Source organism: Calypte anna, chromosome Z (assembly GCF_003957555.1).
Source record: "Calypte anna isolate BGI_N300 chromosome Z, bCalAnn1_v1.p, whole genome shotgun sequence".
Classification (NCBI taxonomy): Eukaryota; Metazoa; Chordata; class Aves; order Apodiformes; family Trochilidae; genus Calypte; species Calypte anna.
In genome coordinates, this window is record NC_044274.1 from 347,651 (window position 1) to 363,422 (window position 15,772).

General features: G+C 44.3%; 1 protein-coding gene across 2 annotated transcripts in view; it reads right to left on the bottom strand.

Moving 5' to 3' along the window:
• NEDD4L (NEDD4 like E3 ubiquitin protein ligase) overlaps positions 1-15,772 on the bottom strand; it is a 119,874-nt gene that overhangs the window by 76,668 nt on the left and 27,434 nt on the right. For both annotated transcript variants that reach the window (XM_030468065.1, XM_030468064.1), the window contains exon 2: positions 14,326-14,399. In XM_030468065.1, coding sequence (XP_030323925.1) covers positions 14,326-14,399 — 74 coding nt within the window. The remainder of the gene's footprint in view (positions 1-14,325; positions 14,400-15,772) is intronic.

The window sequence follows — 15,772 nt, forward strand, 5'->3', positions numbered from 1 at the left end:
CACATCAGCCCTAGATCTGAACTCTTCCTATGCTGTTTCACACTCCCAAAACATCTGTAGTTCTATAGTCCAGCAGGAAAAAAAAAAAAAAAGGAAAAAAAAAAAAAAAAGAGGAAGAAAATTCACTGACATCCATCTTCTAGAACTGAAAAGTTCAACACAGGAATTCCAGGCAGCATCCCCACCAAGGAATGCCCCACATGCTGGCTCCATTCAGGAACAGGCTTATCCAGCCTTACACCAACAGGCGAGAGTGGCCACCATTTCAGAGACACTTTAAGTGACCTAAATGAGCACTACTGCTAGAAGCTGGCTCGCCCCACCACGTGCTTCTGTCAACAAACACATAACACATACCTCTCACGGCAAGAGAGTAAACAGAGAAATGAACTTGGGTTAAGCTGCCTGCCTTTCATTTAGGGTGCCATAAACCCAGAGTAAGTCAAGTCCTTCATACAGGTCTCCACAAAGCCTCCTAAACTTGTGGTGGTTGGTGGGAGCATCAGTGGAAGATGGGATGAGCAGCTGAGGACCATGGGACTGGTCCCCAGCACCCGATGTGCAGGTCTGGTGAGGCTCTCAGACACAACTGCTGTGGTTACTCCCTGCTGCCACCCCCTCCTGTGGCAGGTGGGGCAAGGGAAGCCATTTCACAGGACCAAGCTGAAGATGACTTAGCTATTTTTGCCAGGTTTTCTGCTCAGCAATGGAAAGAGTGGTGTAAGCAAGACTCTGGCAGTACAGATCTAGCAAGTGTAAGTTGTCACCTCCCCCTCAGGAAGCTTGGCATGCCACTGGGGCTCTTAGCCCACCCACAGGTCACAGGAGCCCCCCATGTCCTCTGCTCCTGCAGGGAGATGGTGAATCTGACACAAAATGGCGGCTGACAACAGTGTAAGGCGGAAAGCCGAGGAGCGTATAATTAGTCTGTGGAATCCACTGTAGTTAGGAAACTGGCCAGGTTCAAAAGGGACCAAGTTGGTCATGGGCATAAGAGCAGTCAGCTATTATACCAAAAACTTGGGAATCCTCCTGCCTGAAGTCTGATGTTGAAGAATCTGTAGTTACTGCAGTAAAACTGAAACTTATGAGCAGCACCTCATTTTCTTGCTAACAGAGGTTGAATTAGCTGGTAGAGATAACCCAAGGCCAGACTTCCAACAGCCTCAGCTTAAAAAAATCCTGGATTCAGACTTAAAAGGAAAATTGAACTCAACATAGTCTGCTAAGTGTGAAGTTTTCAGTGCAAAATAAGGAGATATCTATCTTTTGTCTAAATATATTCAGTGACCCTTATTCTGCAACACAAACTGGGTGAGAAAATACCCTTACAGGCAGGGAGGGAGGTTATTTTTCTAGCTTTTTCATCCTCTTCCCACACAGAGTCTTTACCAAGAGTGAACAGGTTTCACTGTGATTCTTCCTCCCTTTCAGCACCATTCAAACCCACCTCACAGTCTGGGAAACACTCTCATAGGTTAAAGAGCATAAAGAAGCAAGAAAGAACACACTGAAGATCACTTATTCCAGGGATACTACTTCCAGCAGTCTGCAGAGCAGCACACAGCTGCCATTGGCAAGCCTCACGTGTACCTTTCAGAGAGAACCTCTTTAGTTTTGAGCAGGTGAGACAACATCAACTTTGCTACTGAAGAAAGCCATTTTGTAAGCACCCCAAAGCACGCTCTATGTTAGTGGGAACATAGCAACCAGACCAGAAAAGTAAAAGCGATACAGATTAAACCTCCTCACCCGATATAACTTATCACTAGAAATTTACATGGCAGATCCCAAGTAACTCCAGCATCCACTGAGACAGCTTTACAACACCAAAGTCTTTAAATTTGTCTCTCTGAAACCACATACATCATGCCAAGTGCAACAGCAAATATCCTGCAAAAGAACCAGGGTTATCTTCAATGTTAGCAAAAATTAACTGAAGCAGTGTCAGCTGATGAAAGCAAACCTATCACTAAAGCCAGCGACCTTCTCAGTCTTTCCAGTAATCAAAGACCAGATCCTCAGCTACTTAAAAAATAATAAAAAAAAAAGCCATATACCAACTGTCTCATAACTCAATGTAAACTTCTAAACAGAAATGGATGGTTTAGCAGTACTTGAGAGAGTGATGCCCTGTCACAACCTGCCATGGGAAGCGAGTGTGGGACAAAGCAACAACCTACACACAACCACGGTCCCTGCAGCCTCTGCTCCACCTTTGCATGCAACTTGTGCCCCTTTGGGGTTTTTTCATCCCAGTTTATTTTATCCAGTGCTTAACCTTGTTCTGAAGACTGAGTGAATAACTTCCTCATAGATTTTCCTCACAGATTTTCCTCAGGTTCCCCACTTCCTTGGCACTGGACTCTTTCACAAACGTCAGTCCTGCTACCCCACCACTCATGGAAACCGAGGGCTGGCATTCCCCCATATTGTACAATCAGATGTCCAAGATGCTGGAAAGAAACAAAAAACAACTTACGGAGTGATTTTCTGTGCTCTGGATGTGCAGAGGAGTCTGTCTCTCCTTGTCCCCCAGCAGCCCCTCAGCCGCACTGCCCAGAGGTGCCGCCGGCTCCCTGAGAGGCTCTGCGCTGAGGCGGCAGCAGAACCGGCCGGAACCGGCTCAGCCCGGTCTGGGGCAGCCCCAAAACCCCTCAGTGGAGTCCTCACTGTGCCCCTGCCAGTGCCCAGGCATGGACACACAACATGGCAACCCACTTGAAACACAGTTTTTTAGAGTCCGAGGCCATGGCCACTCTGAGGTGCTCGGAGCGAGATGGCGGCGTCCCTGAGGAGCGGGTTTTGGCGGGAAGCGAGGGTCAGCGAGGGACAGGCTGAGCTCCTCAGCCCTCACACCACAGCACCCACAGACACGCTGCTTCCCACCCTGTGCTGCACGGGGCATGGGGTGAACAAAGTGAAATCTTGAAAGCACGAGGCACCTTTCGTTAGAGAAATAGCACCTTTGTAACAAAGACACTGAGCAGCCATGAGAGGAAAAAGCAAGAAAATTCTTCCTTATTTTAGAAGTGATATGGCACTTGCCATGAGTCAGCACCCAAGATTAATTTCTTAGTTACAGAGATGGTTATTTGTCATGAGGTTGTGTTTATTAAGATGGATTTAAGAAAAGCTTGTGTGTACAAGGGTTCGTGGTTGCCTGTCAAAGCTCTGCAGCTACATCTGTAAAAGAGAAGGCAGCTGCTTTCAAATAAGGCAAAGAGAGGCTGCAGACATGAATCACCAAACAAGAACACTAATCAAAAACTGCTGAGAGGGGGAGTTCAGTTTTGTTCTTGTGTGCTATTACTCATTGTAGCAATGAAGTTTTGATGAGATTCACCATCACACTTTCCATCTTACCAAACTGCTCCTTCTGGCAAGGAAAGTACCAGGGAAGACAGCGGCAGGGCTAAGAGGAGCAAGTGACTTCCCCACAGGACCCTTTCACATCGCTCTACAGTGTCCCACTCAAGCAAATATCTACATATCTCTTTGGACATACAACTATTAAAATTAAGAAGTTGTCTTTTAAAATGTTCAGTTTTCCAACTCCAGTTACATAGGTCAATGTTATCCCTCAAATATAGAACTTCAGAATAAGCCCCATTCTTTTCTTTCTGCTCTCTGTAGATACACAAAGTTTGCATGAGTTTATCAAACAATCACATGCAACCCAGTGTGTTAAAAATCACACAGTTTGCAGTGTTAATCATGGCACTGGGCAGAGAAATAAGTGACTGAGCAGCACTTTGATTGCATCCCAACTACAAGGCAGAAAAAGGAGCAAGCAGCCCTGTCATGCTAAGCCAGTTGTAACCCAATCATAATTACAGTCTCTGCAGAAATACCTCTGATTATATCCTCTCACTGAACTCACAAAGAAAAGGCCCTGGGGGTCCTTGTGTACATCAAGCTCATCACAGGCCAGCAGGTCGAGGGAGGCGAGCACAAGAAATCTCATTTTTACTGTGAGGGTGGTCAAACAGTGGAACAGGATGCCCAGAGGCTGTAGAGTGTCAGCCTGCATTCATCCTCAAACCCAAACCCAAACCCAAACCCAAACCTGCCCAGCCCGCAGGATTGGGGGACCCTGCTTAAGCAGGGGTTGGGCTAGAGTCTGCCAGACACTCCTCCAACCTCAGCTGGTCTGTGATGCTGCAGTCAGACTGAACAGAAAGGTTTATTGTCCTCATCTCAGAGAGCTCAATTTTATACCTCAGGAAAAAAAAAAAATCTCACAACACTCTTAGAAATTTAATTCTAGGAGAAATGCACCCCTGTTTTCAGGGATCCCATTCAATGATGAAGCCACCATCCACAGGATTACTCTGTATGATCAAATCAAAATCAGCTCCTGAAAACCAATCTGGTCTTGGGCTTCTGTTTCAAAATACAAATTAGGGGAAACAAACTTTTAAATGAAATCTGAAACTTTTCAAACTATATGAAAATTCTTAAAGCCCTGATACGCTGGAAGTTATGCATTTAATTTGTGTACACTTGTACAGTAAAGTATCCAAGTAGGGATGAAATAGATAAAATGTTACCAGAGAAACATTCGTATCTTCTGATGATCTGTAAACAACAGTGCAACACTTTAACACCATCACAGGCTTAAAGAAATTGCTGTCTTTAATTGCATTATATTGCTTATTCATCTATTTCTGCATCCATTTATTCACATTAACTTTCAATTAAAATAAGATATTAAATATATTAAAAAACAGTTCTAGAGCACCACTTCCATGTATTTGCTTTGAAAGGTCTTTACAAAGAAGCCCAGACTGCAGTCCTCTTCATACTGTCCAGAGGAGTAAGGAACTGAAAAGGAGACTCAGCCACCCACCCAGGGTTTTTTGCTGCTCAGCTGGAAATTTAGTACCATGTTTCCTGACAGGTATTATTGAAGTACCTTCTAATTTACCTTCCAGTCATAAAACAGTCCAAGGACATTATTTATTTTCAGAACAGGAATAGCAGCATCTCGGTTTTCTGCAGCCCAGAACTCAGTAATCCAATAGAAATGCTGCTTTGTAGAAACGTAATCAACACCAGACCCAGGAGGGCTTTACTTGAGGTCGGGTAGGGGAAAGAAAAAAGGGAACAGAATGGATTTTCCCCCCAGTTTGGCCTCACCCCCTCCTCAGGTGTGACCCAGTCGTGAGGGTTACACGCAGGCACACACTGTGCACTCTCTGCAGTTCTAGTGAGCCTACTAACAAAGGGAACCCAAAGTTGTGTCTGCCCCCCGTCCCGAGATCACCCAGCGATGATTTCACAGCACAGCCCCAGGAGTACAGACAGACAGACAGACTGCCTGCCTCTTGGCACAGGCTGCCAAACAACGCCTGGGGCCGAGAGGACACAGTGCTGTGCACCCCCCGGGACAGTGTTTATGGAGCAGTAAGTGTCCTGCTTGTCCCGGGGGGGCAGGGGAACACCGAGCAGGTTTTGAAGCCAGATGGAGGGGCAGCTGAGCAGCCACGCAGGCAGCAGCCCTGCAGGAGAGGGACACTGGGAAACGGAGCAGACACTGGGGCTGGAAACTCAATCAGAACAGCACTTCATGGACACAGCAGCAAGTCTGGTCCTACCAGGCCCCCAGGAAAATGAACCTGCTCCTCAGAGGGGCTCTTGTCTTGGAAGAGGGCAGCTATGTTCACCTCCTGGCACTCTGCCTGCCAGCACACTGTGCCCTGTCCCAGCAGAGCTACGGGTTGGCTCCTGCAGCCCAGCACCACCCCTGCCAGCCCAGGAGTCTTCTGAGGCAGAAACAGGGAAATCAGTAATTAAAGCATACTGGTTAAGTTTGCATCAAAAAATTAGATTTGGAGGGCTAATCCATGATTCATGACCATCTAAAACATGGGCAGGGGTAGCAGGGTGGATGCTTTCCCTTCTCTCAGGTCACATTGCCAGGCATGAAACAATAAATTGCACACCTCTCTACCCAACCTTGAGGTGATATTTTAAAAATTATTTCACAAATAGAGCTGAGATGCAATTTTGCCCTGCTTTTTATGCCCACAAAGAGTCACTGGGATACATGAAACTTTCTGGATTAACTCATCTTGACTGATGATCCTCTGCAAATATTAAACCTGCATTTCCTGCAGGGGAGGGAAACAGCTCAGTTCTTTAGTTCACTGACAATGACAAATGCATGTAGAATTTGTCTTAATGCACAACAGAAAATACATCGGCCAGCTGGGAAAAAAAAACAAACCCAAACCTGAACAAAATCTAACCACCAAGTTATACCTGCTCCAGTTACTCACAGAGGAGATGAGGGAAAGTTCTAGTGCTAAAGCAGTTATTTTTGGAAGTGTCTGCATTTCCCTCCACATTTACCTATACTGCAATGGCTCATGCTGCCCAGAGCTTCCTACAGCTCCCACAGCCTCCAGGCAAAACATCCCCCTAAGGCTGGCTGCCCCCAGTCCTGCTCTCTTGTCCCCCAGGCTGGGCAGAAGGGTCCTTGGAGCCCAGGGGACAGACAGAGACACCTCACTGAGGGGCACCAACATACATGGGGACACACTGACCATTTGGGAAAGCTCCTCAGTAGATGCTGGTGCCATTAACCAGGGTCAACTCACCTTCTCAGCCATGGCCATCACCTCGCCAGTCACCACTCGCAGCCCGAGGAGAAAGTCCCCAGCACCAGGCAGCTGTGTCCTCCTGTCCCTCCTGCTGCAGCTGGGCCATGCACCACATCCAGGAGCTACCAAGCAGCTTTCATCAAGCCCTCCAAACCATCTCCTCCCCATCTTTCTGGAAGCCCAAAATTCCACACCACCAGGGCATGGCCAGAGGGAAAAGGGATCGCAGCAGCTTCTGCAAAGGTCAGCTCAAACTGCCAGGAGCTTGCAAAAGCTCTCCAAGTGAAAAAAATCACCCTTTAATTGCATCAACATGTGTGGCTCATCAGCAATCACTCTTTGAACCCAATCACCAGTGCTGCCCCCCCCCCCCCCACACACACCTGGCTGCTCCAGTCCCACTCAGCTGCTGGAGTCAGGGCCAGGTGTTGTGAGAAATGCTTCTAGAAACTTCTCTAGTTTTGACAAGGCCAGTATCACAATCTCCTCACACCTTTGGCTCCAGCCAAACTTTAAAATTAATAATTGAACAGAAACTTCATTTTGCAATGTAAGATTCAAGGCTTTCCCTCAAAAAACACTTTATTATTTTTTTCTTCTAAAGCAATAATGTATGGCTTCATTTCACTCAGACCCACAGAGCAGCATATGATTGATGCAAGTGGGGTGTTCTGTTGGGTTCTTTTGTTGGTTTTGTTTAAAAATACTTGCTCTCAGTTTCTTTAATAAAAATTGGTTTAACTCCTTCTTTAAAAATACGGACATTTTCCTTTTTGAAATGAAAATATCAACTTGCAATAGATTGCTCTGAATTTAAAGGAGTGAAGCCTGACTGGCACTTCAGTGAAAAGCTGACAGCAGTAAAGCGTGTTCAGCTCATCTGAGAGAGCTGCAGAGAAAAGGTGACAGAGACCCCAAGGTTACATAAGTGCTACTTCTCACTAAATAAAGATTGAAAACAGAACAAGAGCTGTTTGAAAACTCAAGCACTGGACATCCTTAAATGGATGCACAACCCCAGGCCTGAAAACTCAGGACAGAAAGTAATACTTCACACACAAAAGAAAGTTCCTACAAGCCTGGCAGCCATGCCAGCGTGGCATTTGCACATGATGGGTAAAACCTGCTGACTTTTGTAACAAAATACCATCTGTGGCTGTTGTACACAAGACAAAAACCTGGCTACAGGCTCATGCAGTGGAGGGGAGCAGCAATGTTTGTATTCACCTGTCAGAGGAGAAAGAATAGAGTTATGTTGGGGCTGTTGATTAGTTCAAATGAAGTACAGTGCACCCTGTGAAACTGTCAGATACTGAAAATCTTAAACTGTAAGATATGAGACACTATTCAGTTCAGGAGGAAAACTTAAAATATGCAAAAAGGGGAAGCTGCTGATGACTTCAGTCCATACCACTTGGTGATTTAATGTGGTCAGTAAAAGAGGAAAAAAAAGACAGAAGTTCTGCCTCAAATATTTAAAACCAGAAGGTTTTCTTTAGATCTTGTCATCTCCCCTTTTTTCAGTTAAGGAGATCAGCTTCAGGTGAACCAGAAACTGGTAGTAGACAGCAGCCAGGTGAAAAAAGTGAGTGGCTGAATGCAGGAACGTTCTTTTCTCAGACAATGAGAAACATTTAAAGTGTGTACACCTGTACACAAACTTTTCTACTCAGCAATTATCTGCCAAAAGTCACTTTTCACTTGACACTACAAACCAGAAATTGTTATTAAGTCTTCTTACACATTAGCAAGGCTGTGTACTCAAATAAGCAGCATTTCTCCTTTTACTGCTGCTGAAATACATACCCAGTGCATCCTGAAGAACATAATGCATATCCATGGATAAAATCCTCCTGATTAGGTTGAAAACCATGAAAGGCTGATTTCTGCAAAAGCCATCACAGTCCTAGTCTGTGGTAAAAGCTGAGGAAATTCTCTGGTGCCCTCTGCTGCCAGCCACTGACAGTGAACTTGCACCTTACCCCAGACCCACCCTGCCCCAAGGGCCTCCTGCACCCATGGTTGAACATCCCGATACCCCCCATCCCCTCGCCTGGCACCCAAATGCTCCTGCAGTTCACTCATGAGGCAAAAACCAACGTTAAGGGTTCACAGAGAAAATACCTAATATCCACAGGACTCCTTCTGAGCAGGCCTTAATCTCTCTGGATAGCATCACCCTTTACTGCTCACTCATCATACATTTCAGGCAAGTCTTTGCTCCTCTGGCCTTTCCTTCTTCAAGCAGAGCCCGAAACATCTTCTGAGACTGTAGTCTGAGATGAGGTGTCTGGAGCTCCTGGCTCACTCTGCCAGGCTGTAACTCCAGTCACCCTACAAACAGCAGCAGGAAAAGTGACAGATAAAGGACAAACTGCAGTGCAGGGAAGACACCAGGTGCTGGAGCAGACAGGAGGACACCTGGGCTGCTTGGTGCTCAAACAGAGACCACAATATCCTGACCTTTCTTCAGCACTGCCACTGATAACATCCTGGGGGGAACTGTGACCAACAGCCTCATTTGATTCTTATTTCTCAGCAAGTGAGATTTTCTAGTGAAATTCATCTTGGGTTGCCCAATGAAATAATGAAATAGCTTCAGAGAGCAAGCACAGGTAACACTCAACACTGATGTATCAATGGCATTGCACAAAACTCAGGAAGTAGGAGATTTGTACTGCTTTGAATATTCCATTTCTCAAAGCCTGAAAACAACAGAAAAGTGGTTTTCTATACCTTTGGGGTTTTTCCCCCACTGGACAAAGGAAAAAGAAACACAGTATGAACTCCATCCTCCTTGAGCAACTGCAGTCTCATCGAGCTGCTCTGTTGAATTCTGAGGGGTTTGCAGCACAGAGTATTTTGGCTTTGCTGCACCTCCAGGAACTCCCTGGAACAGGATATATGCAGTAATTTCACCTGGGATACAAATACCATTTTACCCTACCAAAATAGTTCTCAGAAATTACTTGTATGAATCTAGCTAACAGAACATTTTACTGGAGAAAATTTTAGACTAACAGCTGATGTTAAAACCCATTTTGTTAGACCCACCACCACCACAAAAAAAAAGTTTTACCAGGTTTTATGTGTAGTAAATAATTCAAAAGAAAACAGAAGTTACAGATAAAAGCCCTTCCTTGTTGAGCTGGGTGTTAAAGAGGCAGCAAAGTGGACTGCACTCGTGTGAGACAGGGTATTTTAAAGAACTGCTGGTTTAATTTTTTTAAGCATTCACCTTTATTATTGACTGGATCTGGGTGCCTATGCAGAAACTGTATAAGAAGCAGTGTGCCAAATAACCCAACAGTGCTGCCTTCAGAAGTGCTATATTTCACTTATTTAAAAGTGGAAAAAACCCCAATCAAAATGCCAAGTCAACACTGAGTGTACCTTCTGGGAAAGATAGGAACTTGTCCACTGCAGCAGACTGTCAGCAAGCAGACCACACCACTACACGAGTCATTCTACTTGGGTTTCAGCAATACATATTCAGGAGAGGAACTTTCATTTTATCCTCCATGGTTCTCCAGGCTGTCACTGCATCTGTGCACAGGGACTTGCACAGTGCAGCCTCAGGCATCCTGATGCTCAGAGCATCATTCTTAATACACGAGGAAAACCAAATAGTAATAAATACTCATTGTTCACCGTGTTGCACAACAGATTAATCACATGATAATTTGTATTACTTAAATACCAGAATACAAACACCAGCTGAATTCATTAAGACATTACATTTAACAAGTTGAGAGGGAATTAAAAGGAAATCAGTGTACAATAATAACATATATATTCTAATACAGCATCTGTCAGGTGGTAAGTGCACATCAGTATAGACAGGGAGACTGTAACGTGTCTTTCAGAGTTAAGCATGCCAAGCTAATACTAAACTCACAAAACTCCAGTTTGCAATATTTATTAGTCACCAGTATACAAAGAATTGTAATTTTCCATGGCAAAACATAAAGCAGGTTACAAAAAGCTCACTTACACCTCCACCAGCTGGCCACCTACAGCCCCTCAACTGTAACCACCAGGTGGAACTCACCACCTTTAGCCACCACCCTGTACTCTGCATCACTGTAACCATAATTCTATGGATTCCTGAACTCCTGTATATGATTAGTTATTATCAAAACCATTTCACAAGGCAAAAAAAACTTCCAAAAAAGCAAACTCCCAAAGCATTGAGTTTTCTTTATTGTTGGAGTCTCCAGAAGAAAACCACCAGTTTGTGCAGTGCTCTGCCCTGGTAAAAGACTTTCCTTGGATTTAAAGGAGCAATGAATGGCTTCCAGGCTCTGCAAGCTTAAGGGCTGTGTTTTATGATGGTAAAATTGATTAAAAATGGTAAGGAAAACCCACTGAGATGCAATACACAATGCAATTGTGTATTTAATTAATCTTTACAGCTACATGGTAACTCACTACTCTGCCCCAGCACTACAGCCCTGTGTGACTCTGCCCTGCACAGCAGCTCCTGGGGCTCTAACTTTGCAATTCTAAGATGTTTTCAACCACTTTAGATTAACCCATTCTAAAGTGCAACTATCTGAAATATTTAGCAGCCACTTGACCTTTTTGACCCAAAAAGGACACTACAAAGATCAGGAATTTGTCCTCAACACTTAATTTCTGAGGAGACAAAATAAAAACGCACTTGTCCCTGACCCAGAAGTGTCAGTGAGGGCACACAAGCAGGAGCGTGTCCTGCTGTGGAGGAGGGACAGTCTCCTGCAGCACACCCCATGTCCTCTGGGCAGATGGGACAAGGATATCATCATCTGGGACAAGAATATCATCATCTGGGACAAGAATATCATCCTCACCACCTGGCAGGCACTGGGGGTGCTCAGGGAAACCAGTGCCAACCCAGCTGTGGCCTGGGCAAATGCAGTCTTAATTTTTGCTGGTTTTTAGGGATCTTGAGCCTATACAGTGAAAAACCTATGTGCACAGTTCTAATGCCTGTGAAATTTCCTTATCACCTTGCCTAGAACAAACATTGTGTTTCTCTTCAAGACCCCCAAGTAAGAATCAAATCCTCTGCTCCACACTGAGCCTCTGGAGAGCTTTTAGTGGGCCAGTCCCTACCCAACACACCCTCCGTAGCTATGTTAGAATGACACTGTCTGTGGCAGCTTAAATCTTACTGCAGATTCCAGCAGCATGAAATGGTAATATCTCAGCAAGGCCCCTAAAACATACAGAAAAATGAAGTTGGAATTTCAGCCAAAAAGCCCCAACTTTTGGAAAGCTTGCCAACACAGCAATGCAAGCATTTCATTAAGACTGTAGCAAATGATGCTGCTAGTCTCAGCTTGTACTGAACAGCTGCTTAAAACAAAGTTAAAAACATAAGTTGGGAATATGTTTTTAACTCTCTGCTTTTATGGAAATCCTATTGACTTGAGACCAATATACTTAAATATTTAAGGGCTACATCAATAGAACCCAGTTCAAATTTCACTTAGGTTAAATTTGTGCATTTTGAAAAATAAGATATTTTTACAATTTATCAATTCCTAAGCAAATTTTAGGAGTCTTTTTGAACACAACATCTTAAACATTTACAAAAGTTCAATGAGAAGTATATGGCCAAAAGAGACACTACAGTGCTGGGTGGTCAGCTGCAGAGTTTCCAATGTATCCCTTAACAAATCAAATTAACACAAAAAAAGTTTCCCACTTCTCACAGATTGCTGCTGTGAATTTGCCCCAGCACTTCAATATTTGGATGAAGTCCCTCTTAATGAGCAGATTCAACATTCCAACCACTACCCTTGCTTTTTTCAAATGAAGTGGTAAAAGGTAAAGCTCTGGCAATTATGCAGAAATAAAATCCAGCCAATTAAATATATCAAGTAAAACAAAAATCTGTAATTGTGTGAAAAGGCCAAGTTAAACACGACCTAGAAAAAGCAAAGTTAGTGTATAAATATGGCAATTCTAGGGTTAGTATTTGCAATAGGAATCTTGTTTCCTCTGTGCCTTGGTCCCATCACCTCTCCAGAATTTGTTTCCCCTCTCTCTTATCCTGGCACTGCAGCATCTCAGTACCAACTGCAGGAGTCTGAGGGAGCCAGGGATGCTGTGAGCAAGCAGCAGGACTCCTGCAGCAGGACCCAGCACACCACTAACAGAGCTGCACAGCTCAGCAAGCACAGGCTGCCCAACTACATCTACATGAGCTGCTCCTGGTCAGCATCAGAAGCTGAAGTTAGCAAATCTGGGGAAAAGAAAATTAAAAAAAAAACCAAAACAATTTCATCTTACCATATGCTGCAATCAGCTACCAAAGGAACGTTTGTTGCAAATTTCAGCAAAAAAAAAAAAGAAAAAAAGTTGAATAAACTTTCAATTGCTGCTTTCGTGTAGTTTCAAGCCAGATATGCAAGCTAATAAACAACTTGTAAGGATCATTAAAGGAATACAGGAAAACCCCCAGGGAGACTCATTTATACATTAGGAAATTAGTCATTTCAATAGCAGCTCAATTGGAGCCACTAATTTCTAACTGAAGAAACTTCTACATAGATTGGAGCCTTTGCAGGAAAGAATTCCTTCACACTTCTGGACTGAGACAGCAAGCACATCAAACCTGAATTAACCTTTGGGAAAAATACTGTTAATGCTTTCTGATTCAGCACCAGCTTCTCCCCCAATTAGTGCCTGATTTGATTCCCTAAGTCATTGCCCAGCAAGCCCAGACTTGGAGAAAAGCTGTTCCTATACCTGTGACTAATTCTTTTGAAACAAAAGACTGGGGATACAAGATGTCTGTATCTGTACCTTTCCACATGGCCATTTGAAACCTGTTTTCTCAATTGACAATTGTTACTTTGGCCAAAGGACAGCACAAACCATGGCTGCTCACCCCATCTTTTGATACACAGATGAACAGGGCAGCAGTTATATGCAGCCTGCCTCATGAGTGCCCAAAACCTCTCTTTTGCCTCTCAAGTACCCCATTTAATGAACAATGTGGTTCAAGGCTCAGCTGGACATAAACCTGGCCTTGCCCTAGCCTAAGAGGAAAGCACCAAGTCAGCACTGCTCCCTCTGGGCCCTTCCCTACACCCCACATCCCACCAAGCCTTCCTGTGGCACAGCTGGACAGGAGAGGATGCTCTTGCTGCCTTTCTCTCTGAAAGCTGCACTCAAGCCTGAGGGCTCCCTGGCAGCTTCAGATATTCCATCAATGTGTGGTTACAAAGTCCCACCCTTTGCAACCACAGCAGTGACACCTGGGTATGTCTGAGCCCAAGACAATTCCCAGCCTGGCTGCTGAGTCAGACTTCAACACCTGGCACCTGAGAGATGGGTGCTGAGAGCTAGCAGGAAGGGGAGGGGAGGAGAGGAGAGCTCCCCAAAACAAGGTGGAGGGCATGGCTGCTTCTGGTCTTGTTTGCATTATGTGGGGCTGCAGGGGAGGTAGTGGGGAGTCACCCAAGGATGGCCACACACTGCCAAAGTTTGAACTGCTCCTCACACACTCACAGAGCTGGGGCAGACTATGGTGAACTTGGGAAGGATTTCCTGCGGTAGGAGAGGAGATTAATGGCTTTCCTGCCAACACACAGACCATAGTTGTTACTGGTTGTAATCAAGCAATAGGATCTCTCATCACATTTATGAGCAATCAAACTTATAAAGCATCCTTGCTCCAAGTTCATTCTGTTGAACCACACAGAGCAGTCAATGCAGAACCTACCTCGCTCCGAAGATGTCTTTCTTCGCTAGATCGATGCCAGAAACCACCTTTACCCTGAGGATACGAGACTCCTCCTGTTAATAAGAAAGAAAACAGGTTTAATGTTTATTCTGTAATTCATTTTGAAGACCAGTTTACAAGAAGTTAAGCTGTGAATGAACTCTCAGCCTTTTGATAGCAGGAGTCTCTCCCAGATAGGATTTTGAAAAGAAGAATATCTTGGAAGGAGGTACACACTTCATCTGCTAAAGAACAGCCTGAGTCCAACCATGAGGACCATCTGCCTCCAGTCAGAGCTGCTCAGATTTAAATAAAAGTAGATTTAGATAGGCAACAGTAATAACATCATGGCAATAACAACAATAATAGTAAAAAAAGACATCAATTTGCTGAGCAGGGCCCCTTCAAACTCCAGATGATCCACACTCCACAGAAAGTCATTCTAATCAGACTCCAAAGCTGTCTATTCAAACACAAGGGAAAATACTCATAACCTTTTTGTCCAACAATGCTAACACCTTTCCACCAGATGTCTACAGTTCAAAAAAAGGGCGGCACAAGATTAAAAATAAAACCTCCAAACTACATTTTGTTAAACCTGTCTGGCCTCCTTGGTACAGACAGAGATCAAATACACCTTTCAGTGACACAGGGCAGTCTCTGAAGATGTGCATCACTGGGATGTCCACCTGTGCTCAGCTTATCAATTCATTACAATAAGTTCCTGAGGAACATTACTATAAACCTTATTTTTTTTTTTTATACCCAGTTTGATTAGTTTACTTTTGCCACACAAAGAGGCCACCAAAATTAAATCTGGAAAGGATCCTACAGAAACAGGTTCTGCAGTCACCCGTATCAGCTGTACCTTTTTCTCCTCTGATAAGCCTTCCAGAACTGCAAGATACAAGGTTCAATTACAGTAATTTGAGACTCTGTTCCTTGAAGCTTGTTCAGAAAACAATAACATTGTCCCACAGGTTTATGCTGGCATGACCACACTACACCTACTGCATTTGCTTTAGATAACTGAAAGCCAGACAGATTCTTTAGCTCTGAGATTCTTGAGATTATTAGGAAGGTCAGAAACACCCCAGAAGCAAAGCTGTACCTGCCCAGTCTAATACCATTCCTTTGGGAGAAGTCAGAAACAGATTGGTTCAGAGAAAGAAGAACAAAAGTCTCACTGGACCTGTCTGCAGGGTGAGTTTCACCCTGACAGAGTCACTGCGTGGCACTGAAACAACAGCTCAATGCTTTAAATCCTTGCTGAAATGTAGTTGTTGGCAGAATCTTGCCAGCAGCACTTAGCCCTGCCTCAAGTGGTTCCTAATTAAGAAATTGGGGTTCCTTCCCCAAAGAGCCTACAGCTTACTAGAGAGGTGAACAAAGCAATATGTGGAAAAGAACAACTTGATGGATTTATGTCAGTGGCTATGGAAATGAA